Raw genomic sequence first — 26,907 nt, forward strand, 5'->3', positions numbered from 1 at the left:
TGTGGACTTGTAGTGTGTGCTATGTAAAAACTATGGTTTGATTACTTAGCTGTCCTTTTAATTTCAAAACTGATCAAGCCTTGTTTTTTAAATTTAAAATTTTAATTTAGACATACAGTAACAGAGCTTTCAGACCCCGGAGCCCATGCAGCCCAATTCCACCCAATTGGCCTACGACCCTGGTTAATTTTCAACAGAGGAGGGATACCAGAGCACCTGGAGGAAACCTACACAGACATGGGGAGAACTTACAAACTCCTTACAGACAGCGCTGGATTAGAACCTGATTCACTGGCGCTGTAACTGTGTTGCACTAACAGCTTCGCTAACTGTGTCGTCCAACAGTTTTGAAAAGGTTTGATTTGAAGATTGGCTCCCATTTGTATCAATCTCTGCTATCCACTTAATTCCATGACTCCTGTATAAACCGTAACATTCTCAGTCTTCTGTTATATTTTTCCTTATATAAAAAAAAATCAGGTAGTGGTACACAGGAGAATTTAAGAGAAAACGAAAATGAAAGTGTTACAAGATTAGCGGGTGGTCATTAAAAGTGAGATGCGTAGAAACTTATCCTAGCCCAATGGTGATTCTCTTGAACTCTCTACTCCAGGGAGTGGGGGAGGCCAGATTGTTAGGTATCGAAAGAGGCGGTGAATACATTTTTGAAAGATCAGGGAATTGAAAGCAAAGGGAATTGGCTCAGAGTGATGAGATGAGGAATGGGTTAGATCAATCATAATCATATTGAATTGTGGGGTTGCCTGTTCACAATTCAATATCACCCGGGTGCCAGTTAGCTTTGACTACTCTAATTGGACCATTCAAGGGCATTCTCAAATTGTCTGTGACATCTGCTACACTTTGCAAATCTGCCATAACCTTTGCCTTCAGTTACCAAAAGTGCTCTATCTCTCGTGAGAACATTGGTCATTTAATTTTCATTAAAGATATTAGAAATTTCTCCCACAGATTTTAAACAACAGCCTTTGTTTACCCAGGTTTATTTGTTCTCCTTCAATACAAACTGCACATGACAACACAATGGTGTAGTGTGCAAAGCTGCCGCCTTGTAGCTCCAGCAACACTGGTGCAATCTGGAACTCTGGTGATGCTGCGTGGAGTTTTCCTCCAGGTGCCCCAGTTTTCCCGCATATTCCCAAAACTTGTAGATTTGTCAGTCAAAGCTCAATTGCCCTCAGTCTGCAGGCAGGGGGTGTAATTAGAGAAGGTTGAAGGGGAATGTGGGGAGGGTAAACTTGGATTAGTATAAGAAGAGAGTGCTTGATGGACAGGACAAACGATGATTGGAGAGGTCTGTCTCCGTGCTCTGTGTGTTCATGAATCCATTGTTTTTTTAAGCAATCCCGATCAATGGCATATGATTGCAAGAATTCAATAGGAAATAAACCTGTGTCAATTTAGTGCTGACGCATATCAGACTCTTGTGAGCAAGGAGCAAAAAAACCAAGTTCCTAGAGGTTGAATCAATCATCCAAGTTAGGCTGCTGATGTATCAACAACAAAGTCTGACAATATTGGTCTCCGGGCACATACAGTGAGCACAGCATAGGGGGCATATCAATGGTTCAATCAAAATTTGAACTGAACTCTCATTCAGACTATTTAATATTCATTAACCATTCTTTCTATTTACACCTGTCTGCACCCAATTGTTACCAAAAATTGCTTAATCTAAAATCAAGGGTGCAAACTTTGAAGAACTGTTCCAATTCACAATGAGCTCGCGAATAATCATCATTTCTTGCATTTTCAGAAACTCTGACCTATTATGGAGAAAACAATGAAACTAAAAGGACAAACATCCGTGGAAAGAGTTCTACCAAGCAAAATTCATATTTATAAATCTAAGATAAAAATAAGCATCATAATCTTGAGTTTTATTTCAGTGACATCTATTTCTATTGTTTTTAGACATGCGAGTAAATCTAAAATGGAAGAAAATAAGTATCCAAAAGCTGTAATGGTGGATTTAAAAAAAGATAATGATGTACAATTAAAGATGATTCCAAAGGGAATATGGACAATAAATTCTATTGGAAGACTTGGCAACCAGATGGGGGAATATGCAACACTCTATGCTTTGGCAAAGCTGAATGGTCATCAAGCCTATATTTTGCCTTCCATGGCCAATTATCTGTCTCCTCTCTTCAAAACTACCCTTCCGACCCTCCATGAAAGTTTGATCAAAAAATTACGTTGGCGGGGTTATCCTCTACATGACTGGATGGAGAATGCGTATTACAATATTCCGGGGAACTATCGATGGCTCTCGGGATATCCGTGCTCCTGGACCTTCTATCATCACTTACGAGATGAAATTCTCCGAGAATTCACCTTTCATGACTTTATCAAGGAAGAGACAAATGCATTTCTCAGGAAAATTAGTGGGGAACGGAAGAATATCACATTTGTTGGTGTTCATGTTCGAAGGGGCGATTATGTAAGGGTCATGCCAAATATTTGGAAAGGGGTCATAGGTGATAAGAAGTATTTAGACAAAGCAATGGATTACTTCAGAAATAAATACAAAGATGCAATTTTTGCAGTGACAAGTGATGGAAAGGATTGGTGTAAGAAGAACATTGATAATGCCAGAGGAGATGTTTTCTTTTCAGAAACTTCAAACAGTCCAGGTCAAGACCTTGCCATCCTTGCTCACTGTAATCACACCATTATGACAATAGGAACATTTGGCTACTGGGCAGGCTACCTGGCTGGGGGGGAGACCATTTTCCTCGATAATTTCACTCTGCCTAATTCACCATTTCTGAAAGTGTTTAAGTATGAAGCAGCTTTCTTACCTGAATGGATTGGCATTCCTGCTGATCGATCACCTCTACTGAATTCAACAAAATTAAGTAAAGCAAATTAAGCTTCTTTAATTGTATGAAGTAAAACACGAAAATCTGCAGACACTGGTTAAAATGAAAAACAAAATGCTGGACAACTCAGCAGGTCCTTTTAAACAGAAAGGGTAAAAATACAAAACTGACATTTCAGGTTTGAGCCCTTCATCAAGGTATGAGAAAATATCGGAAGGTGTCTGAACAAAAGTGAAGGGGGAGGGGTAGTCACAAAGCAGGAGGAGGGAAGGAGGGAACTACAGTGATCGTGGAGGAGGGATGGATGGGTGAAGTGAGGGGAAAGGTAAGGAGGAGAACTGGGAAGGGGAAAGGAAGTGGGGGGGGGGGGAAGGGAAAAGGAGAGCATAAACCGCAAAAGTTGATGTTAATGTGACCAGGCTGGAGAGTGCCCAGATGGAAAATCAGGTGTGGTTCCTCCAATTTGTGGGTGGTCTTGGTGAGACAGTACATACGACCATGGACAGACATGGGAGTGTGTGACACAGAACTGAAATGGTTGGCTACTGGGAGTACAGTCATGGGAAAGTGAGCCTGGAGGCAGAGGCAATGGAAGAAGAGTTCAGCATCATGGCATGCACGGAACTCATTAAGGAGTGGGTGGAGGGGGATGAAGGTATGGCTTCTGCTGAGGGCCAAGCGCTCCGAGTCAGAGAGAGGAAGGTCAGAGGGGACAGCAAAGACCAAGCAGGGATCAGAGAGGGAATCTGTGTTGTAGCCAACCATCTCAGTTCTTTGTCACACTCCCATATCTGTCCATGTCCTCATATACTGTTCCCTCAACAGCCCCAGCGAATTGGAGGAACAACACATGATTTTTATTATCAAAATCTATTAATATAACAAAAAGCATGTCATATCATCTACATATAATAAATTTAATTTAAATCCATACTTTTTTGTTGATTTAACATTATTTTAAATATATAATTCTGGATAGAAACTAATCAAGTTATGTTATACCAAGCCTTGGTCTAATGTGATAAGATAATTAAACATGAATTTAATCAGTTAATCTAAAAAACAAGGAATAAAAAAGAAAAAAATTCTAAAAAAATCTAAAACTAAATCTAATCTACCCCCTCCCTCTAATTAAAGTTTACCTTATAGAAGGAAAAAAAGTAAAGATATGGATCCAGTAGCAACCTTCAGAAACCTGACAGGGAATCGCTGGAACATCCAAATCATTTAAATCAGCCAATCCTGATAGCATTCTTTGAATGGGCCCCATGTCTTTTCAAATTGAGACTTTCTATCTAATTTTCTCCAAACTTAAATAGGACATTGCATCATGTAATCACTGTGTATGAATAGGTGAAGATTCATCTTTCCATTTCCTTAAAGTTACTCACCTGGCTATCAATGAGCTAAAAGCTAAAACTTAATCTGCTCTTAGTTTGAATTGTGCAAGGCATTGTTTATTACAATTCAAGGTAGTACATAGAATACATAGGTCCAAACCTAAATGATCTTATTTATATGCAGATGTTGATCCACCATGTGAGAAGCGCAAAATTTTTAAAGCCTCATTGATCCGTATGTTTTGGGAGTGTCCCAAATTAGGAAAATTTCAGGAAAACATGTTCCAGTCTTTATCAATAGTTTTTAATATAAAAATAAAATTTTTATTGCCTTGTTTGTTTTTTCTCATGAACCGTGTGTGCTCATCTTATAAGTATTGCATCTTCAAGCAAATGTCACCTCGTTCATCTTTCTCCAACTTTACTCAATCAGTGAAGATGTACAGCAACCTTTCCTCCACAATCACACTCAATGCCAGCACTCCACAAGGAGGCGAACTCAGTCTTCTGCTCACTTTATACCCACAATTTTACAGTTAAATACTGGTCCAAGTTTATCTTTACTGTTGACACCACAGTTATAGGCCAAATATCAAATAATGACAAGATGGAACACAGAAATAAGATTGGGAGTCTAGTGGGATGTGCTAAAATAACAACCTCTCCCTCAATGTCGGTAAGACAAAGGGACAGATCATGGATTTCAGGGGTGGGGAGTAGAACTCAAACTTCTGCAGTGGAGACAGTGGATAGTTTTTGTTACCATTTCCAGGGTCTTGAACTGGACCAATGAAGTTTTGACGGTCAAGAAGGCACACCATCGCTCCTTCTTTCTTAGAAGAATAAGTAAGTTTGACATGGTCTCCCGTGGCAATCAACAACTTCTGTGGGTGCACCATCAAAATCATTCTCACTGGATGCATTACAGCGTGGATTTCAGCTGCTCTTCCCAAGATCAGAAGCTGCAGAAGGTGGTGAATGGAGCTCAGGTGGTATCCCTTTCATTGACTCCATCTACATCTCCTACTGCCTCAGAAAGACAGCTAGCATACAGAAGGTACTGAGGTACACTCTAATCTCCCTTTTCCTGTTGAGGAAAAAAATCATTGAGTGTGAATTGCACACCAATAGGCTTTTGTCCATGAAGCCATCAGCCTATCGAACAAATTCTTCAACAGTTTTCTTGTGCTGTGTTCAAGAAGTGGCCAGTCTGAACACAGTTCTATAACAAACCATAATCACATGTGGGAGAAGTCTCAACAAGGCTCACATACACAGGATTTTCTTGGCAACTACAGAGCACCAAACTACATCCAGCTGATTGGCGAGATTTTGAGTTTATTTTATGGAGTTTGAGCTGCTAATCACAAAAATCACCTTAAAAAATTTCCTATCTCATACTCTTTTTTAGATAAAATGAGTTTTTCTGCCATATTTTAAGTCTACTTCAAGGATACAAATCATGTTTTTTATCAAACAAGGGAAAAACCAGATTGGACCAGGATAGAGCTAGATAAAATAGGGAAGAAGGTATCAGAACATATACTTTATAAGTGGGATGAAAAGTTGGTGCAATATAAAAGTTCACCAGTACTGCACCATTTACTCAACATATGGAAGAAGATTCATGTAAAAAAGAAAAATAAAACAATTAATATTGACTCAAAATCAACGAATCCCTTTCACAATAGATAACCTTTCCTTTAGAGAATGGGAGAGAAAAGGGATCAAAAGAATAGAAAATTGTTTTTTGGGAAATAATTTATTATCTTTTGAACAAATGAAGTACAAATATGGTATAACTCACGGTACAATGTTTGCATGCCACCAGCTGAAAACCTACTTAAATGACAAATTGGGAAACAGACTGAGGTTACCAGAAGGAAGCAGCTTTGAATATGTGATTACAGACACAATGATAATTAAAAGATTTATAACAAACATGTACATCAAACTGCAAGAGAAAGAGAACGATGAAATAAGCTGTAAACCCAAACAAAAGTGGGAACGAGATCTAAACATAAAGATAAAAAATTAAAAATAGGAAAAGCTATGCTCCGGAACTATGAGAAAAACAATAAACACGAGGTTACGCATGATACAATATAATTGGTTACACAGGCCCCAAAAGTTAAATAAATGGGACCCAACAGTATCAGATAGATGTTTTCGCTGTAAGAAGGAAACGGGAACAACAGTACATGCAATTTGGGCATGTGAGAATGTGGAAAAGTTTTGGGAAGATCTAAATCAGGTATGATCTAAATCAGGTCTGACTCATTTCCTGTCAAACCTTCAGTCAGTGATTGCACAGGTTCATTGACCACTTTCCTCTCTCTCCATGGTTGTGTTCACTTTGGTTATTCATTATAAAGAATTTGTTCTAGCTTTTTTTTGGTGTAGGCGTTTGAGTTTTATAACGTTCCTCACCGTCTTAGCTGTAGAATGAAAAGTGAAGATTAGTGAAATGAAGCCAGCTTCACCAAACACAAGAGCCATGCTTCTCCACAATGAGCCTTCTGTAAGGTCAATTCCCCCCCCCAAAACTTTAAAAGTATGAACTGTCAGTTGGGATTAGATGAAATCAACATGGATTTATGAAAGGAAAATTGTGTTCAACACATCCAGTTCATATAATTAACAAAGTCGAACAATTAGATATCTTCGGACTATCTGCACAACTTTGTGTTCCCTCAGGAAATGATCGCGCACTGACATTACAGGACTGGGGATCAGCAGGTCACATGATGCTATTCTGGATGGAACTGCCAGGTATTAAATGAACGATTCATACACAGATCTGAATATTAAGGCTGCACAGCACCTGTCCTTTGGGTCTTAACTTTCTCACTGGGCTCCCAGTACAACAATTAGGAGGTAAGGTCATATGGTGGTGACCTGTTTGAACAACAAAGCCTTCTGGGTCCAACGGGCAAATAAGAAGCTCAGTGTTTGATTTATACTTCAATGTTAATAATGACACTAGTCCATAAAGTTGGGAATGTTTACATCTTACAAGGTTACCTGGAGGAAAAGGCCGTCTCCTCTCCACACCTTCCACATCATTTGCTGACACATTCTGTATTCCTGCACCTTTAACTATAACATCAATCACACTCCAACGCTTTGCTCTGATCCTGACCTTCACGATTGCCTGTCTTTCAGTACCAGTCATTAGGTCCCCAGATAAGTATGAGGTCAGTTTGTTTAGGGCAGACTCAATACTGAATAGCTTATTTCGGTTCCTAGGTCTTATAATCTTATGGTCATATGGATTGGTCCACTGAACTCCATACAGGGAGAACAATTCATAATGTGAAACCAGAAGTTAGCCATCTTCTGCTCCGAAAAGCCCGCATTTTGCTTCATCAATATCAGACCTTCTGCCTCATGTCCTTTTCCAACACTATCCCATGGCTCCATGATCCCCTTTGAAAAATGAAGACCACAACCCAGAATGTGGGTTTCCTCCAGGTGCTCCAGTTTCCTCCTACCCTCCAAAAACATATGGGGTTGGTAGGTGAATTGTAGTATTTAGGTGGCACGGACTTGTGGGGCAGAAGGGCCTGTTTCAGTGCTGTGACTCTAAAATTAAAACCTTAAATTAAGCCTCCAGAACCCTGACAACCAAAGAATTGCAGAGCCCTTCTCAAAACCAACATAACTTGTCTCTTGTTACTTAGTTGGGAGACATCTACCCTGCATCTCACCAATTGATCTCTGTGAGAATTTTCTAAGTTTTGATGAGATCCCTTAATCTGAATTTGAGAGAGTGTAGTCCCTGAGAATAACTTAACCAATGCCCTTATTCAGATACAGGAAGAAGAAGTAGATGTAAAATCTGTCCGGATTAATGCTTGAGAGATTTCACCTAAATCCACCATCTTTCCAAATTGAAGACTGAAATTCTGTATCCATTCTTTTTGCTTTTGCAGTTGTCCATTTTGACCATCAGGTTGCATATGAAATATAGGTAAAATGCATTAGCCATTCAATTTTCCCACAATACATCCATAACAACAGTCATGAAGTTCTCAGTACCTGATTACCACATTTCCTTTACCCAGCCCAAAATGTTCAGATTATATCATCGACTTCTATAGATGCCAAAGGGACCAGCTGAGTTGCTCCAGTATTTTGGAGTATTTACCACATTACCTCATTATCACAAAAATGTATACAATATCTTGAGCTCATGAAGGGCTTTTTATCTTGCTTTGTCTAATTCTGTTGAATATTCATTTCATATTTCATATTTTTGGGTAATTCAAATTATATGTTAAAATCAATCACCTCTAAACAGGCTTAGTGCCATAGTAAATGCTGGCATTGAAGTGACAAAGGTAAAAGACATTTTTCCCCTCAAATGGGAGGTTGTTGTAATTGGAATTAATCTCTGTGGTGTGCTGACGTAGCAGCGAGCAAGGACAACACTCAAAAGACTGTACAACAAGTTCTATTCAGTTAAAAGTCTGAACACCGGTTCATGCTTCAGTGGCTCCCGTGTGACTGGCTCAGGAGGGGCTGGCTCAGGTCTATATTCGGGTTAGCTGATTGACAGCCGGGCAGGTGGAGTCAGCCCTTAGGTGGTCTTTCTAAAGTACAGAGATCGCCCCCTGCAGTAAGTTGGTGGTCATATCACCACAATCAGGCAATATCATCTTTATGTGACAAAAAATAAAATGTTGAGACTTGTTAAAGAGGTGGGAGTTGTTTTTAGAAGACGCAGCGATTAGTGATACGGAATTGATCAAATTTATATCTCGTGTAAATTCAGCTGGGAGTCTTGAATGCAAAGAAAATTTAAGGGGCCGCAGTCCAGTTCTGAAGCCATCCTGTCACTATCCGAGGATGATGTGCGGGCTGCCTTCAGAAGAGTAAAGAAAGGAAATATTCCAATCCGGATGGAGTACCGGCCAGTCACTGAAAACCTGTGCTGATCAACTTACTAATGTGTACGTGGATATCTTCAACATCTCACTCTGAGGGCGCATGGCACCCACCTGTTTTAAACAGTCCTCAATCCCACCAGTACCCAAGAGTGTGGTAGCCTGCCTAAATTACCTCCAACTAGTGGCAACTAGTTCCACAGTGATGAACTGATTTGAGAGAGTGGTGCTGAGGCATATCAGCTCCTGTCTGAGTGGAGACATGGATCCATTCCTATTAACTCACCGCAGCAACAAGTCTATGGAAGATGCCATCTCACTAGCTCTACGAAATACCCTGTAACACCTGGTCAGCAAAGATGCATACATCAGGAAATTCTTTATCAACTACAGTTCGGCATTCAACATCATCATCTTGTTGAAACTTTAAGACATGGAACTCAACTGTGACCCCACTGTGTAATTGAATCCTCAATTTCCTCATCTCCAGACCACAATCAGTGAGGATTTGTAAGAACATCTCTTCCATCAGTACCAGAGCACCACAGCGATGTGTACTTAGCCCCCCTCCCCCCACTTACAATACACCCAAGACCATGTGGCTTAGTATAACAACATCTAGAAATTCACTGATGACACCATGGTAATGGGCTGTATTAAAAGGGGAAATGAGTCAACATAAAAGGGGTAGATTGAAAACTTGGCTGAATGGTGTACCAACAACAACCTCCCCCTCAATGGCACCAAATCCCAGAAGCTGATTGTGGATTTTAGGAAGGGAAAACCAGAGTTCTACATTTCAGTGATGATTGGATATTAGAGGTGGAGTCGGTGAGTAAATTTAAATTCATGGGTTTTACTATCTCAGAGGATATTTCCTGGACTGAGGAAATTGTGTACTATGGTTTTTTTTTGCATTACCAAGAAGTGGCAATTCTGCCTCGCCTGCAGGATGAAGAATCTCAGGGTTATATGTGAGGTCATGTATGTACTCTGATCATAAATCTGAAATCTGACTTGAATGAATCATTTCAAGTGCAACTAAAGTGTCATTCTTAAGACAGAAAACATTCCTATTCAGTGCACTGCATTCCAGGTATATAATCTATTTGTCTCCAAATTGGAAAAAAACAAATGCACTTTGAAATATACCTCCATTCAGTATGCAGAAGTGACCCAGACATTTTGTTTTCCTGTTTGTTTAATTGGCTATCACTTTCCCACTTGGATCTCCGACACTTGGCCTCTTGGATTGTTTGGGTGATTTCTGGTTTGGTCTTTCAACCAGGAGAGTTACCTCCTTCAGGATTGTCATTTCAGAGAACCTACATTCCCATTTGGTTTCAGTTTGAAGGCTCATCAGCTTGTAATATTAGCCTTGCTTTTCTCTGATGGTCCAAAAAACTCCAGAATCTGAAAACCAGAATATGCCACAGGCACTAATTAGGCCAGACGACACCAGCAAATTTCACGTTTTCACTCTCCCCGATGTATTCAAGATAATGCATTAGTTTCTTCTGTAATAAACCCATGAAAGGTAAAGTCACAGAGAATTTCTACTTGTAAGCAATGATACAAGGTCCTGGAGCCATCGATATCCTGACAGTAAAAGATAGTCCCCTGGGCTATTATAATGTGCACCATCCATCCATCCAGTAATGAAGATCTCAATGTTGCCGATGTATTCTTTGGATCAAAATGTCATAGCTGGGTGGAAGGGTAATTTATATAGGAAACAGATAATTGGTTACAGATGGCGAAATGTAGATGTACTACCAATTATTCATCCATCTGTTAGCTAAATTGTTTAATAGAGTTAATTGTCCAAATTTCCTTTGTTGAAGGTTTCACTGTGGCAGTGTTTCTCTGCATTCATTTTCAATTTAATTCGTGTTTGGTTATCAAAACTCTTTGCAGGTGTGACTACTTTGTTGGGGATGTAGGGGTGTGTGTGTGTGTGTGTGTTTATAATGGAACAATAATGAGATGAAAGCAACATTTAAAATTAAAATTAAAATTTTCATCTTGGGTTTTCCATGGACAAATACTCTTCAAAAAATCTTACTTGATGAAGGTTCTCTACTGAAACAGAGACAATTCTTTTTCTCCCACGGACGCCGAGTTCCTCCAGAAGATTGTCTGCTGCTCCAGATTCCAGCCCTTCAGTGTCCTGTCTGACTCATTTCCTATCAAACCTTCAGTCAGTGCGCAGGTCCACTGACCACTTTCCTCTCTCACTGTGGTTGTGTTCACTTTGGTATTCCATTATAAAGAATTAGTTTGAGCTTTTTTGTTTGATACACCATCAGTTACTCCAAAAAACTGAAGATGTGCAAACTGATAGGCTTTATTTGTTATAGAACAAAGGGAGGTCCAGGCTGCTCGACTGTCCTGCACTGGGAACTGTGGAACAGCCACCTTTATTCAGGAGCTGTGAAAGGGACCACGGGTACAGTCAGCCAATGGGTGTACCCAAACAGGCAAATATATACATATAGATGTTTACCACAGGCTTTTACTTGAATTTTATGAAGTTCCTTACCCTCTGAGCTGTAAAATGAAGATTTACAAGAGCCATGCTTCTCCACAATGAGCCTTCTGTTAGGTCAATCCCCCCCCCCCCAAAAAAAAACTTTAAAAGTATGAACTGTCAGTTGGGATTAGTTGAAATCAACATGGATTTATGAAAGGAAAATTGTGTTCATATAATTAACAAGGACGAACAATTAGATATCTTCGGACTATCTACAAAGGTTTGTGTTCCCTCAGGAAATGATCGCGCACTGACATTACAGGACTGGGGATCAGCAGGTCACATGATGCTATTCTGGATGGAACTGACAGCTATTTAAATGAATCATTCAAACACAGATCTGAATATTAAGGCTGCACAGCACCTGTCCTTTAGGTCTTAATTTTCTCAATGGGAGTTAAAGTAAATGGTGGTGACCTGTTTGAACGATGAAGTCTATTGGGTCCAGTGGGCAAATAAGAAGCTCAGTGTTTGATTGATACTTCAATGTCAATAATACATACAAGGTTGTATGTTCATACTCCTGTATCGAAATGTGTAACGAGGAGGAAAAGGTCGTCTCCTCTCCACACCCTCCACATCACTTCCTGACACATCCTGTATTCCTGCACCTTCAACTATAACATCAATCACGCTCCAATGTCTGGCTCTGATCTTGACTTTCACGATTACCTGTTCTTTAATTCCAGTCATTTAATTGCTCTTCTGGAACATTTCGAGAAGATGATGTGTTACAAATATCAATGCTGCATTTCACCTTTGTTGATGACCGGATGTGCAATTTTAATTAAATGGAAAGGTAATACCCCACCTACATATACACAATGGCTAAGGGATATTGTCTTGCTTAAATTTGGAAAAGAAATAAATATCTGGTTAATAATTCAAATATTAAATTTCAAATGACATGGGCTTCTACCACAATTTTGTGTTAAACTGGAATCTTGGCATTGTGTTGTCCCAGAGGTTGAGAAATGTATTTCTTTTTTTTTTCTTTTATTATGCTCTATTTTATTGGAATTTGTATTTAAGTTCTTTATTGTTACTTTTTTTCTAGCCTTGTAGCAGATTTCATAGTTGTCGTGTTCAACTGAAGCTGGTGCAACAGGATCTGTCCTGCTGTTTTCAGCTTTTCTTATTTTAATTTCATATAAGGAAACACATTCCTGCTGTGACAGCACAGAAGGTCAAACAACCTGTCTGTATTGGGAAGGACTGAGCCTGTCACGTGACAGCACTGTTCCCTACCTAGTCAAAGGACACACCAGCTGTCAATCTGACTTCACTCTCCAGCCTGCCTGTATTTGACCTTGGGCCATTGGGTATTGTAATTGGCTTAACCCTCCTGACACCGAGCTATTAACACCCTGTAAATGATCTGGGCTTGTCCCTCCAGCACTATTCTTTGGCTTGGCTTCGCGGACGAAGATTTATGGAGGGGGTAAATGTCCACGTCAGCTGCAGGCTCGTTTGTGGCTGACAAGTCCAATGCGGGACAGGCAGACACGGTTGCAGCGGTTGCAGGGGAAAATTGCTTGGTTGGGATTGGGTGTTGGGTTTTTCCTGCTTTGCCTTTTGTCAGTGAGGTGGGCTCTGCGGTCTTCTTCAAAGGAGGTTGCTGCCCGCCAAACTGTGAGGCGCCAAATGCATGGTTTTGAGGCGATATCAGCCCACTGGCGGTGGTCAATGTGGCAGGCACCAAGAGATTTCTTTAGGCAGTCCTTGTACCTTTTCTTTGGTGCACCTCTGTCACGGTGGCCAGTGGAGAGCTCGCCATATAACACGATCTTGGGAAGGCGATGGTCCTCCATTCTGGAGACGTGACCCACCCAGCGCAGTTGGATCTTCAGCAGCGTGGACTCGATGCTGTCGACCTCTGCCATCTCGAGTACTTCGACGTTAGGGATGAAAGCGCTCCAATGAATGTTGAGGATGGAGCGGAGACAACGCTGGTGGAAGCATTCTAGGAGCCGTAGATGATGCCGGTAGAGGACCCATGATTCGGAGTCGAACAGGAGTGTGGGTATGACAACGGCTCTGTATACGCTTATCTTTGTGAGGTTTTTCAGTTGGTTGTTTTTCCGGACTCTTTTGTGCAGTCTTCCAAAGGTGCTATTTGCCTTGGCGAGTCTGTTGTCTATCTCGTTGTCGATCCTTGCATCTGATGAAATGGTGCAGCCGAGATAGGTAAACTGGTTGACCGTTTTGAGTTTTGTGTGCCCGATGGAGATGTGGGGGGGCTGGTAGTCATGGTGGGGAGCTGGCTGATGGAGGACCTCAGTTTTCTTCAGGCTGACTTCCAGGCCAAACATTTTGGCAGTTTCCGCAAATCAGGACATCAAGCGCTGAAGAGCTGGCTCTGAATGGGCAACTCCAGCACTATAAAGGAGCCATGTGCTACTTGTTCTCTCTGTCAGTTTGAGACCACCCTGCTTCACTTCAGGTCTAGAAATGTAGAAGGGTGCTGAAGGAACTGTTGTTAAGATGTGCACTGTTAAAAAGGGTTGGGAGCATTTAATTAGTGTCCCTTGTAGCATCGAGCTGCGCCTGCACCGAGTCAAGGGTGGGTGGGGCGTTGTAGTGATTTTTCCCTGATCATTGTATGTACCAGTTCATTGTATGAATGTGTGTGTGTATTTTGTTCCCACGCTATTTTCCCCATATTTATTATTGTTTGCTATTACTTTCCCATGGATGCTAATAAACTCTGTGTGCGTGTGCTGCATCAGTTTCTATTTTCCCATACTTGCCTTCTGTAAATAAAACCCTTCACTACAAAAAAAATTGTGTTCAGAGTCCTTGCCTTGAGACCTACCTAACCTGTTTCGTCACTCACAACACTGCCACACTCAATCGACATTGACTAATCTCTCCATTTATTTTACACACGCCCAAATGAAGCAGTTTGCTCACACTGTAGAACAAGAAACTTAGGTGATAACTTTTTTTAATTACTTGAAATTAGATATACACAAATATTTCACTAAATAATAAGAGAAACTGCTGTCTTCATTAATAAATCGATTAACTCTTGTTTTAACTTCAGTATGTAACACAAAAGTAATAGAACAGAGAAGTATTGCGTAATTACAGTATACTGCAATTTAAACAGGGATCATTCAACAGATAACCTAAACATTTAAAAAAAAAATTACAAGGGAAATCACAATTGTAACTTTACGGACAACATAGATTTTCTTGTTTTCGTAGAAAGACATACTATTGCTTAGTGAACACACCAAATCACAGAATTTACTAATAATGTATATAACACTGTACATTCACACACAATGTCTCATCATTTGCACGATTTAGTTTGACCAGTCCGAACACTTTTCCTTTCTCAATTTAGAAAAACTACAAACAAAAATACTGCTCACAATTTATTTGAGGCAGGGATACAAAAAGTAACCACAGTTTCAATTAAGCATTCACTGATAATCACCTGCATAATACATCTTTTTGTTACTAAGAAAAATATTTTGACTTGCCTCTGCTTAAGTAGGTAAAATCTAGACCAGAATACAAATAATTTCAATGTGCACGTCTTACAGAAGATTCTCCACCACGTAGAGAAGGCAAGTATTAAAGGAGGATGAAAGGTAATATACAATTGCTGCATTTAAAAAGATTAAAATGTTAAATCCAAAATACACCCCTCAAATATAATTTGTATTGTTAAAATCATATTTAATTGGAAAATAATATTTTAATGTGTATATAAATGACAAAAGGCAAGTAATTGAAATTTTACTTGGATATAACATTCTGAAATTAACTATTTCTAATAAAAAACACATTGCATGAGTATATAATACAAAGAAAATATTTATCCAACAATGAGAAGAAACATAATGTTACTGTACTGGAGAACACTTGACAAAGCTTGTGCATTAGAACTGTAGACTTCAAAAAAAACAAAGTATTTATTGTGCAGACTTATGAAGCACTTGGTCGGAGTGTATATGAGTGCAACACACATCCAACTCTCCTACATGTAAATTATCATGATGATTTGCATCCCGAAGCAGCAGAAAGTAAAAGCTCCTTTACTTGTACAACTCCCCATGCCCTTCATTGTGAAAGGTAGTGAATTCATTAGTAATTTACATCTGTATAATATGTACAATTTGCTCTTTCTCAAGCATTGCTTATTCTTTCTCTGAGCTCTAAATGATATCCTGATAGAGTAGCTATAAACAGGATGCAGCTTAAAGGGACAGCACTTTTCATAAAGAGGAACAGTGCTCTAGTCTTAACTAAAATAATTATATTCTTTAAAGTATTAGAATTGGTTTTTGAAGCCTAAAATAGGTCCATTGGCCTCTAAATTAGATTGAACTTTACTCTTTGGACTCCAGCCATTTTTAACCTTTCATAATATATACCATACTCTGAACTGATGAACACCAGTTATGAAGACAGTACAAACCAGCTGGTGGTTGGGTAAAAAAACCAGTTCCGCAAAACTGGAACACGGAGTGTACACACTTGTTGGTACAGGTAGACCTGGACAACTGAGACACAGAGTTTATTTAAATGAATGGCATCATTTCAATAATGACATGTACAGATATATTGATTAAGTGAATGTTTGTGCATTTTGATATATTTTAAAAAAGAAAATGAAACGTCTGGATATTTTGCAGGACGTCAAATGCACAAAACATTTTGATAAATTCTGATACAACCGTACTCAAGATGTTTAGCAACCTCATCCACAAAAAAAAATACAAATTTGATTACGTTACATTTGATTAAGAAAATTTGATTCTGTAATATGGATTTTGATACAATAAATGCATGGGCATTCAATTTAAATAAAATGCAAAGCAATATGAATTAGTGCAAGCATGGTCAGTTTTCTGGCCACACATTTTGATTGAGTGAACATAAAGTAAAAGTATGATTAAGTGAGAGCATGCCCACTTTGATCCTGTGAATGCACTAATATTTAATGAAATGACTGTACAAAGATTTTTATTAGATGAAATGGATATATGTATTGAGCAAGTGTAAACATAGATATTTGAACAGGTGTGTGTGTGTGTGTGTGTGTTCAATGAATCCAGCAGCATTTGATCGAGAATTGTTTATGGATATTTTTTCATTAATGTTTTAGATATGAAAATAGTGAATATTTTAAACAATCAAAATTAAATTATTCCAGATTAGTTGGTTGTAATGGTTGTCCAACAAAATGAGTGTTGTTTATTATTTGGGTAAAATTTAGTGCAGACTGTTGGGCAGTTCAATCCTGGGATAAATATTAAACCCTTCTCAACCCACTGACTAAAAACTATTGAAAGGACATGACAATCTCCCAACATATTCATTGACTTCTAAATATCCATTAAAGAGATAATGTTTTGATACAAGAAAAATGTAGCAATATACTTTGAACTTCTATGTATCAAAATTGAGGGGGGGGGGGAAGGTGGCAATTTTTAAATGCGCAGTGGTAATTTAGAAGGAATTTTGTTACTTTGCTTTCCATCGACACTGGGGCAATTTTTATAACATAAGGCACATCAGCAATTGTTATAAACATTGGTAACAAAATGACATTAGTAATCCCTTCCACTGTTTGTAAACTTTTGGAATGTATACGGAATTTGAAGAGAAAATATAGAAGAAACAGGTATCAGGCCAGGGATCGCTCTTGGGCAACCACAGCGTGATAATCCAAACGTACACATAATGAATTTATCATTTTGTTAAATGAGGTAAAGTGCAGCATTTGCTCACAGTGTTTTGATTAATAAATGGAACCAAAGTTCACAAGTGGAGCACAATACACTGCAATAGCATCACATATTTAGGATGAATCTCCATTCGGATGTCTTACAGTGGACGGCAAAGGATACAATGACAGCTAAATTAACTCACCAATTAATTCTGAATTTGCCCTGCTCCATAATGATTATGGCTACTATACTTGACAGCATAAAAGATCCACTTTTTTCCCTAAACAAAATGCTCAGATAAAAACAACAACCCCAGGTTGTACGTGTGAAGCTGAATATGTTGAGGAATCATCGTCGCTGTTCACGCCGCCATCTTGCATTGCACACCAAAATACAAATGCATGATATTGCCACAAGGCCCCGGTATCAGGGAGGATTCCCCCCCCCCCCCACCCGGTTATCTGCTTGATATTGCTGCCTGGGCCAGGTATTAGGCAGGGAGGGATTCCCCCACCTTAGGGTGCCCCTATCCCTAACCCCTTGAGCACCACCACCCCAAATTGTAACCCTACCCCTACCATCACCCCCTCTCCCCAGTCTCCCCATTACTGCTGCTCCCTCTATCCTGAACATACAAGGAACACATACCTGTTTCTTCCATGCTTGGTACTCCTCCTCCTTCCATGTCCTAGCGTTCATTCTCAATTACCGGTATACATACAGCATGGTGGCCACCAAGGCCTGCATACCTGTAAATACACTAAAACATTTACACTAAAAAAAATCTTAATATTCCCTACTGAAATGGGGTTCTTATATGTTGCTAAATATGGTATTTCAGAGAGTGTGATCTCTTGGAGCTGAAAATATCACCTTGTCGAATCTGTATCTATGCCAACACCTTAGTGCATATTATTAGCTATTTCTTTGGTAAGGCAAAGTCAACGGACAAATAGCACCATACAACTACAATGGGTATCATTTCCCCTCATTGCCATAGACAAAAATCAGTTCAGATATCCCATAGAGGTACAATCACCCTCCACCTGTCCCATTAACCCATATAGCTAGTCTCACTCTTATTCCCTTAGATCTCAACCTTTTTGTACATCACTCACATACCACCTTAAGTAATCTCTTACTAACCACTGACCAGCTCTGGCATCCCAGAGGGATTACTTAAGGTGGTGTGTGAGTGAAAAAAAAAAACAGATTGGGAACCACTGCCTTAGTTCATCCATCCTGCCTCTTACCCTGAAACTTTAAGTTACCGTTTTTAAAAATAAATATTTCTTTCAAAGTTCTGATGAAACGTCAAGTTTATTTCTCTTACCTCAAAAATGCTGCCTGACCTGTTGCGTGTTTCTGTCATTATTTCAGATTTCCAGCACCCTTTTTTAATACTATTTTCATGGCCCATTACTTTGATTGGTTGGTGTGATGTGTCTATGTACAGATGGTAGTGTAGGATGATTGTGATTGGCTGAGAGCGTAGCCCCACCTATTGGGAGGTCTTAAAGGATTGCTCCTAGCCAGACCAGGTCATTCTGGACTGGTCGACCTACATGTGATATGCTCCAGTCTTTTAGTTAATAAAAGCCTTGGTTTGGATCAACAAGTCTTTGATTCTTTCGACACGCTCTACAGTTGCTATTTACCTAAATTATCATAAATTCATATAATTGATCATTGAAGCAATAAATGAAATGCAGGTTTTGAATCTGTTTTGTTGCTATCGTTTCCACAAAAGACTCAAAACCCTCCTTAGCATTGAAATATTGATATTAAGGTGTGAGGAATAATTTTATTTTGGCCTTATTTGAAAATCATTTCAGAATTTTCAGCAAGAAGCCTAGAAAAACCTAAATCAAACCATTAAGAGAGAAAGAAGTGACACATGGACATTCGCAGATGCTGTAATTGTAGTCAATACACTCAAGGAAACTCAACAGGTCCTGCAGCATCCATAGGAAATCATGGATAACCAGCATTTTGGGCCTGAGCTCCTCCCTCTGCCCCTTCTTCCCTTCACACCTCCACCTTTCTATTTAGGTGCCTGCCAGCTTTTTGCTCATACCTTGACAAAGGGTTCAGGCCTGAAACGTTAGTTCTATGCCTTCTGTAGATGCTATGGGACCTGCTGATTTTCTCCAGCACTTAGTCACAGTGCGAGAGGGGAAAAAAAAATTCTGGTCATGGCTGTGATCTCAAAAATCAGCTCAGCCTTGATGAACATGATTAGGACAGCAGTAAGCACAACACTGTTACAGCACCAGCGATCGGGACTTGGGTTTGAATCCCACGCTGTCTGTAAGGAGTTTGAATGTTCTCCCTGTGTCTGTGTGGGTTTCCTCCCACTGTTAACCAAGCATTGTAGGCCAATTAGGTGTATTTGGGCAGCAAGGGTCTGTTACTGCGCTGTATGTCTAAATTTTAAAATTTATACTAAATTATTGAATAGCCTCAATGCATTATATGGCCTTCTTAAATTTGCAGGTAAATAAACCCAACTATAGAGTAGTAGAGTATTGATTTTAAACATTAAATATTGAATAGATATCATTGAGTCTTTACACAGTTCCCTTTAGATAAAGGGAATATCCGAGCATAGTTTTTAAACAGGTGCTTGAGAATAGAGTTGCTTTGCTGTGCAATTAAGAAACACAACTTAGGTTCTTACAGTAATTTTGAAGAAAGGAGCAAATTTCAGAAAGATGCTAATTATTGTAAAGCTTAGCGGCCTAAAAGCAAGCGCTGTCCCACCTCCACACTGCAGGCTGACACTACTTTTCAGACTGAAGCAGATTCAAGGATTCAATAACAATAAATATTGGATTTTGTAAACATCGAGTGTCACACTGTTCCATGAAATTAATGCTCTACAAAATGGCAGTCACATACAACTTCCAAATAATTGCTCAATGTTAACCTCATAGTTAAGTTAAAAATGATTATAAAGGAAAATATAGAGACTGATGTATTGGGTTTCAGAGAAAGAATTCCAAGAAGAGGCTGTTATTGGAGAGACAAAGTTGAAATACAGTAAATCCCCTGGCATCCAGCACCTACGGAGATTGGTAGATGCCGGAGAAATGAATTTTACGGTTGCTTGAGATTGCATGTTGAGTGATTGTCAAACTAACGGTGAGGCACGCCAATTTTAAACTTCCTTTTTTTAACATATTTATTTTAAGTAATTATTTTGCTGGTTGCTTGAATCCCAGATAATGGGGTTTTACTGTACATGAATAACAGAAGAAGGAGCTTTGAAAGATGTCACCATCACCAAACAGTGGATTGGGATATACGGACACCAAATCATAGTTTTATGAATATGTGTATAAAAAAATGCATGTCAGTTAAATAATTTTCCAAAGTACGTGGTTGCCAAATTATAATGTATGTTTAATAAGTCCTCAAGAGACCAGGACTAATTATTTCCCTGTTTATTTTTGAGAAACACAAGAATAAGTGTAAGATTGGAAGACATCACTGTTTTTTTTCTCTATTAACTCATCTCCCATGACAGGTTCAAAAAAAAGTGACAGGCCTAGATTCCAGGAGGACATGCAAGTTTTTTTTTCAAAAAAGATGTGTTCCACAGCAATGTCAGATATCAACATCAAAAAAAAACACCTCTTCAAGAATGACAAGAAACACTTTTCCTCAGTGTCTTCTGACCTTAAAGTAAAACCTGCAAAGCATAAATTCCTGCTGGAGAACAATAACAAGGTTTTACAATTCTGTGATCAGTCTTCACATGGAACACACAGCAGTATGAATTATCGAAGGAAGTCATTGTTTTGGCTAAAAGTAATCCACAGCAATTGTATACTATCTCTCCTGTTTTTTAAAAATTAAATTCATACTGTCTATTTTTAACCATTGATAAATCCTTCATGTTACATATATAGATATTTTTAAAATTTGTTACAAAGTTAAAAATACAATAAAAAAAAACAACATTTTAAAAGCACCCCTAGGGATTTATTTAAAAAAATGATCTTCCCAATATGAAATGATCAATGATAGAGATGATCTGTGATCAATGGAAGAAATATCATTTTACAATCAGTTAGGATGAGAAATACATCATTAAACAAAATCTAAAAGGATATTCAGCTATTTAATGATGAAAAATAACTGTTGTAATTCATCATCTGTCAAAATTTAACCTCAGGTCTTACAAGGTGTAAAGCTTCCTGGAAATGCGAGTAGATTGGGCAAATATAATTAGGATTTTTGATGTGCTGTGGCATTGACATGGGGCACAGCGACTAGGACCATAATGTCCAAGAGACCTTGGCTACTTATGCAAATTCAAGCTTTCCTTTGCAGTCTGGGAACATAAATTTAAATAATTACATAAAATCTAAAACAAATGGGAGCATCAGTCAAGTGGATTATTGTACAGCTTGACTTAATTCACTAAAGGGGTGAGGTGGAGTTTCAAGGGAAAGGAAATTCGTGATCTTTATCAATGGTTCTGATGGAGTTTTAAACCAAACCTGAAATGGCCAAGAAGTCATTCTGTTCAAGGGCAACTGAAGAGGACAACAAGTGACATTGACTCCAAGATTCCATGGTGGAATAAATGAAGGAAAAATAGGGTTGAAATTTATCTATTGTTGCATGCTAAGTGCCCGATAATAACACTGGACAAGAATTTTTTTTCAAAAGGCTTGCTTCTTGAAAAAAAAATTGGGGATTACGAGACACAAATTCAAGCTGAACCCAAAGATAATTTCAGGTTTGCTGTATCACGTAGGATGTTGGAGAAACATTAAATTAACTTTTTTTGAATTTAGCATGTTTAATCGCAAAATGACGCTGACACATTGTATTAGTTCAACTGACCTAAAAACGTTTTGCCATTGATTTTCATTTGTACTGAGCATCGGATGCCTCTTATGTCATTATCCAATAATAGTTGGCCAGCATTGATAGATTGCAGTTGCCCTGATACCGCTTTTCTATGTCCTGGTGAAACCTTTCACCATGTTGGCCACTGACGGCACCAAGAACAGCCAAGTGTGAAGGCAGAAAATGAATTTCCAATGACATGTTGCACTTCACAGTTTGGTTTGCTTCAAGGATGTTGTCAATCAGTTAGGTGCAGTTTCGTACTCTGTAGTTGCCAAGAAAATTCTCAACAACATTTCATGCTTTTGTATGGATGAAGGAGACTTAAAAGTATGACAGGAGATAACAAAAATAGGTGATATCTAAAAAAAAGTATGTGAATGGAAAATTTTAAGTTGTCTTAATCCATACAATACACCCCAAAAGCGTTCATAAAGCAAACGTTTCATTGTCCAGTGTAAGTGCAAAGCTCATAATATACTAGTTCTGAAATGACTTTAATTCAAAAGGGGAATGTGTCAAGCATACATTGCTGCAGTGAGAATATAGCATCCGAGGATAAACATGTATAGCACACACCTCTTCAGTGCAATAATCAACTCCAGGGAATTCCAACCTGTTGACTCATGAATGTATTGCATTTGTGGAGCTGGAGGAGGGAAAAGAAAATACGGCCTCTCCCTGACTTACGACCTATGTGACTTACGACCATCCGTACATACAACCGAAAGAAAATAACAGCTGTCTGCGGACGATAGTGATCGTCTCTCAGTTGCCATTCAGTAAGCGCCATAAGCTCACCAAAGAAGATGGCGAGCAAGAGGGAAAACCCATCCCCTGCTGATAGATCGGGCAAGAAGACGAAGAAGATGCTCGATTTGCAATTGAAAATGACTTGATTTACGACTTCTACGTGCCATGTTAACATTCTTTTGACTTGCATCTATTTTGAGATACGACGGTCAGAACGGAACTTGGATACGTGTTGGGGAATCGCGGTAATGTAAAATAATCTAAAGTCGAGTTTCTTCAACTGCGCTCCACTGGCGATCTGTGGAATGTTATCGGTCCTTGGTGACAAATATGACTGATGTAATAAACAAGGAATGTGCAAGAGAAGGTTGTTCATTTGATCTAAAAATGAAAATTCAACAATATTTATCACCAAAGCAAAACAAAAATCTTATTGGTGGTCTGGGATGAAACTTGAGCTCGCCAACCATCTCCTCTACCCCAACACTGGTGGTCCATGGGTTGGCCCATTGTAAGTAAAGCAATACTTAAGGGGTTCTGTGGGTAAAAAAAAAGTTTGAGAACTGCTGATCTCAAGTGCTTACATTGATGGATTCAATACGATAAACAGTGTATTAATAAGTAACCTAAATAGAGCCCTACAGATATTCTAATAAAATAGAAACAATTCAATGAAAATTATTAATTTAAAGAACAAATGAACACTGGTATATTGGCATAACAACAACAAAAAAAAGTATTTTGAAGTAAATGCTAAAAACACGAGAAATACTCAGCAGGTCAGGCAGCATCTGTGAAGAGAGACACACAGCGTGAACATTTCATGACAAGACCCTTTTAACAGAATCCTGAAACATGCTGTAGCTTCTTTCGCAAATGCTTCTCGACTGCTGCCTACTTCCAAACTTCTTTAAAGTTTGAATATTTTTTGAGGTTCGAAATATTTCTTGTCCAAAATGTTTTTTTTTTGTTCTTTTTGAAAATCCTAGTTTCATTTTATATGTATTTCATTATGACATAGACGGAGGAAGCTTTGTAAATGTCTAGACTTCCACCTTGATGACCTGGGTTATAGTTGCATTGCATACTGATCCACGGTAGTACAATATCTGTCCATAAACTGGAATTACAGTTGACGAACTTGATCTAATTCCACTGAAAGTGCAAGATTGTGAATACATGTTGTTACTGCTCTGTAACTGTAAATTCAGGAGGAGGATAACGTTGGTTATTCTGTTTATAGGCATAACCACACAGAATGATTTGTATCCAAATTACATTAAATCAAAAAGAAACCTGTCTATCAAATTGAGAGAAGTTAGAAGAAAACATGTTTCAGCCCAGAAGTGAACTTAACGACAGTACACAAGGAAGGCCCGATTAAACCTTTTTCTCCAGCTTGTAAAATCAAGTCCAGTGAGCCATTAAAAAAGAGATACTCTTCCACAGAGACCTTGTCGTCAGTAAATATTAGATCAAGACGGAAAGAAAAAGTCCTGGAGAACAAGAGCTACAGAAAATGAATGTCCAGAGCGAGGTCAAAGCAACATTGTTGTATCTAATTTGTTAGAGTCAAAAGAGTAGGAAAGTCTAGGACAAAACTGTGCTCACAGGTATTTGCGCATGAGTACTTTAACAGGTTTGTACAAAATACAAAATACCTCTTCCACCTTTGAGTGCATGGCAGTAGTTTGCCTTCCTGATTCGGACAGTTATATAATTGCATTAAAGCATTCATGTGCAAATATCTCTTAAGTTTAATTTTTTTTTGCACAGTTATTACTGGAATGACAATCTTCTGCAGTCTCATGCAAGTGTACTGTTGGACAGAATTTTGTAGATTTTGAAGAAGCCCTTCTAAAACAATAGCAATGATTTTATGTTTGATTCTGATTTAACTTGCAATTCAGATTCTGACATTTGCCCATTTTAGGGTAATTTTGAAATGGAACAAAAGGTGAACCATCGCAACCAAAACCAATACTTCAAATTCCACCGATGGTGATATTTCCCGATAGGCAACAGGCCAATTATTTATAGGAGTGGAAAAGGCTGGAAAATTTCTGCAGGTCTGGCGGTGTCACTGGAGAGAGAAACGGTTCCAGATCAGTGACATTTTTCCATCACTAGGATTTTTAGCCTTTCCAGCATTTTCTCCATTGGTCTCAGATTTCCACCAATCACAGTAAATATTCCTGTGCTTTAATTGTTTGCAATTCTGCTGAAATCTTGTAGAAAAACAGCATTGTTTTTTTTTCGCATTAATTTAATTGACAGAATCAAACATAAACCAACAAACTGGACACAAATGGCCTGTAATTCTGGCCAGTTCCTATATTGTTTGAAAAAGTTTAAAAAACAGCGCAAAGGTAGCCTGCGAGCATTCCTAGCCTTTCCTTTCAAAACCATTTTTATTTATGATTCATCATCAATGGGAATAATATACTTGTTGGAAGCAGAACTTGTTTCCCCCATACTGACTCATTCAAACTGATGTCTCTTTAGTTCTGAAGGACTTTTTCCTGCTCAGTTACCGGAGTCCCATGTAAAACACATTTCTCTACCCTGTGGAAGAACATTAGTAGACCCAGCTCACTGGCACCCACTGGGGCTCTGTGCAGAGTTTCTCCATGGCAGACTGAAGCTTTTGGAAAGCTTTGTCGAGGTTATCGTTCACAATGGTGTGATCAAAGTAGTGGTTGTACGCTCGCTGAATGCGGGAGCTCTCGTCCACCGTTTTCTTCAAATCAGTGTCCTTAAATAAATAAAATAGACTGGGAATTACTTGCTTTTGCATGAAATGCATCTGTGTCTGCCTTACAAAGCATTCTGCATTAAATAGTTTTATAGGTTGGCAGACAGGATTGAAAAGTTACAATTTATTAGTGGATCCAAACATTGGATGTTGGGGTTAACGATGCAACTATCAATATAGTTTCCTCTGGATTCAGTGTGACCTGCTGAGTTTCTCCAGGACTTGCACTGCACTAGACCCCAGCACCTGCAGACTTTCTTGTTTAACTTTGTTTCTACCACTAAGGTCCAAATAACTGTGGATTGGTGCCTAATGTCTCAAATCACACCAAGTGATGGGAGCAAACTACCATCACTTCTCCAAGCGTTCCCGCCCAGCCATGGGACATATTTCCAAGGTCCAGGGTGGATATCAAATGGAAGCTGTCATTCTCACAGCCAGTGTGTGTCACCTGCACTGCACACAGCAGCCTCAGGTCATCACCATTAATAAGCAGCATTGCTGTAACAGACTGGCCACATACATTCTCTCAAACAACACCAAGTTCCTTCATCACATGTTCTCCTTCTGAGGTCTTTCAAGAAAAAGGATGAATTGCTTTTATTTTGGTTTTAGAGGTGACTGACGTGACCAATGTGGGGCCCACCACCAACTGTACCAGAGATTGGTGATGGTGGTGGTTGTGGTGGTGGGGGGGGGGGGGGGGGTGGGTGGTAGTTTTGAATGGATGCACTCCTTCCATCATTTACACTGTATTTCTACATGTTCCCCAAAGGTTGTGTGCCAATCTGAATCTGAATGTTTCTTCTCTACTTGAAGTGATCTTCAAGCGGACATTCCCAAAAGTTAAATTGAAGGTTGCCCTTTCCCATATCAGGGGAATCTAAAACAAGAGGGAATATATTAATGAAAAGAAAGAATTAAAGGGACGTGAGGGGCATGTTTTATTTTTAAACAGAGTGGTGGGTATATGAAAGAGATGGGACTTATACAATTCCTAATATATTTCTGTCAATGGTTAATCAAATACTCATAGTTAATCAAATTTTATTGTCAATTTTAAAACTGTATTTAATTTTACTTTCCAGTGAAATGGTTAGCGCAACACTGTTACAGCGCCAGCAATTGGGACCACGACGGGCGGGGTGGTTTGAATCCCACGCTGTTTGTAAGGAGTTTGTGCATTCTCCCCATGTCTGTGTGGGTTTCCCTGAAGTCTCCAGTTTCCTCCTATCACTCAA

The 26,907-nt window shown here is 39.0% G+C and overlaps 2 protein-coding genes across 3 annotated transcripts in view; one reads left to right on the forward strand and one right to left on the reverse strand.

Annotated features, from left to right (window-relative positions):
• The first annotated feature begins 1,788 nt into the window (after positions 1-1,788).
• Positions 1,789-3,079, forward strand: LOC138747240 (galactoside alpha-(1,2)-fucosyltransferase 2-like). Its single transcript, XM_069906282.1, has one exon. It carries the CDS (start codon positions 1,793-1,795, stop codon positions 2,894-2,896), a length of 1,104 nt encoding a protein of 367 aa, XP_069762383.1. The 5' UTR covers positions 1,789-1,792; the 3' UTR covers positions 2,897-3,079.
• Positions 3,080-18,493: 15,414 nt separating this feature from the next.
• mpp2b (MAGUK p55 scaffold protein 2b) overlaps positions 18,494-26,907 on the reverse strand; it is a 110,636-nt gene continuing 102,222 nt past the window's right edge. For both annotated transcript variants that reach the window (XM_069904618.1, XM_069904617.1), the window contains one exon: positions 18,494-25,666. In XM_069904618.1, coding sequence (XP_069760719.1) covers positions 25,490-25,666 — 177 coding nt within the window. In that variant the 3' untranslated portion in view covers positions 18,494-25,489. The remainder of the gene's footprint in view (positions 25,667-26,907) is intronic.

Source organism: Narcine bancroftii, chromosome 12 (genome assembly GCF_036971445.1).
Source record: "Narcine bancroftii isolate sNarBan1 chromosome 12, sNarBan1.hap1, whole genome shotgun sequence".
NCBI classification, from domain to species: domain Eukaryota; kingdom Metazoa; phylum Chordata; class Chondrichthyes; order Torpediniformes; family Narcinidae; genus Narcine; species Narcine bancroftii.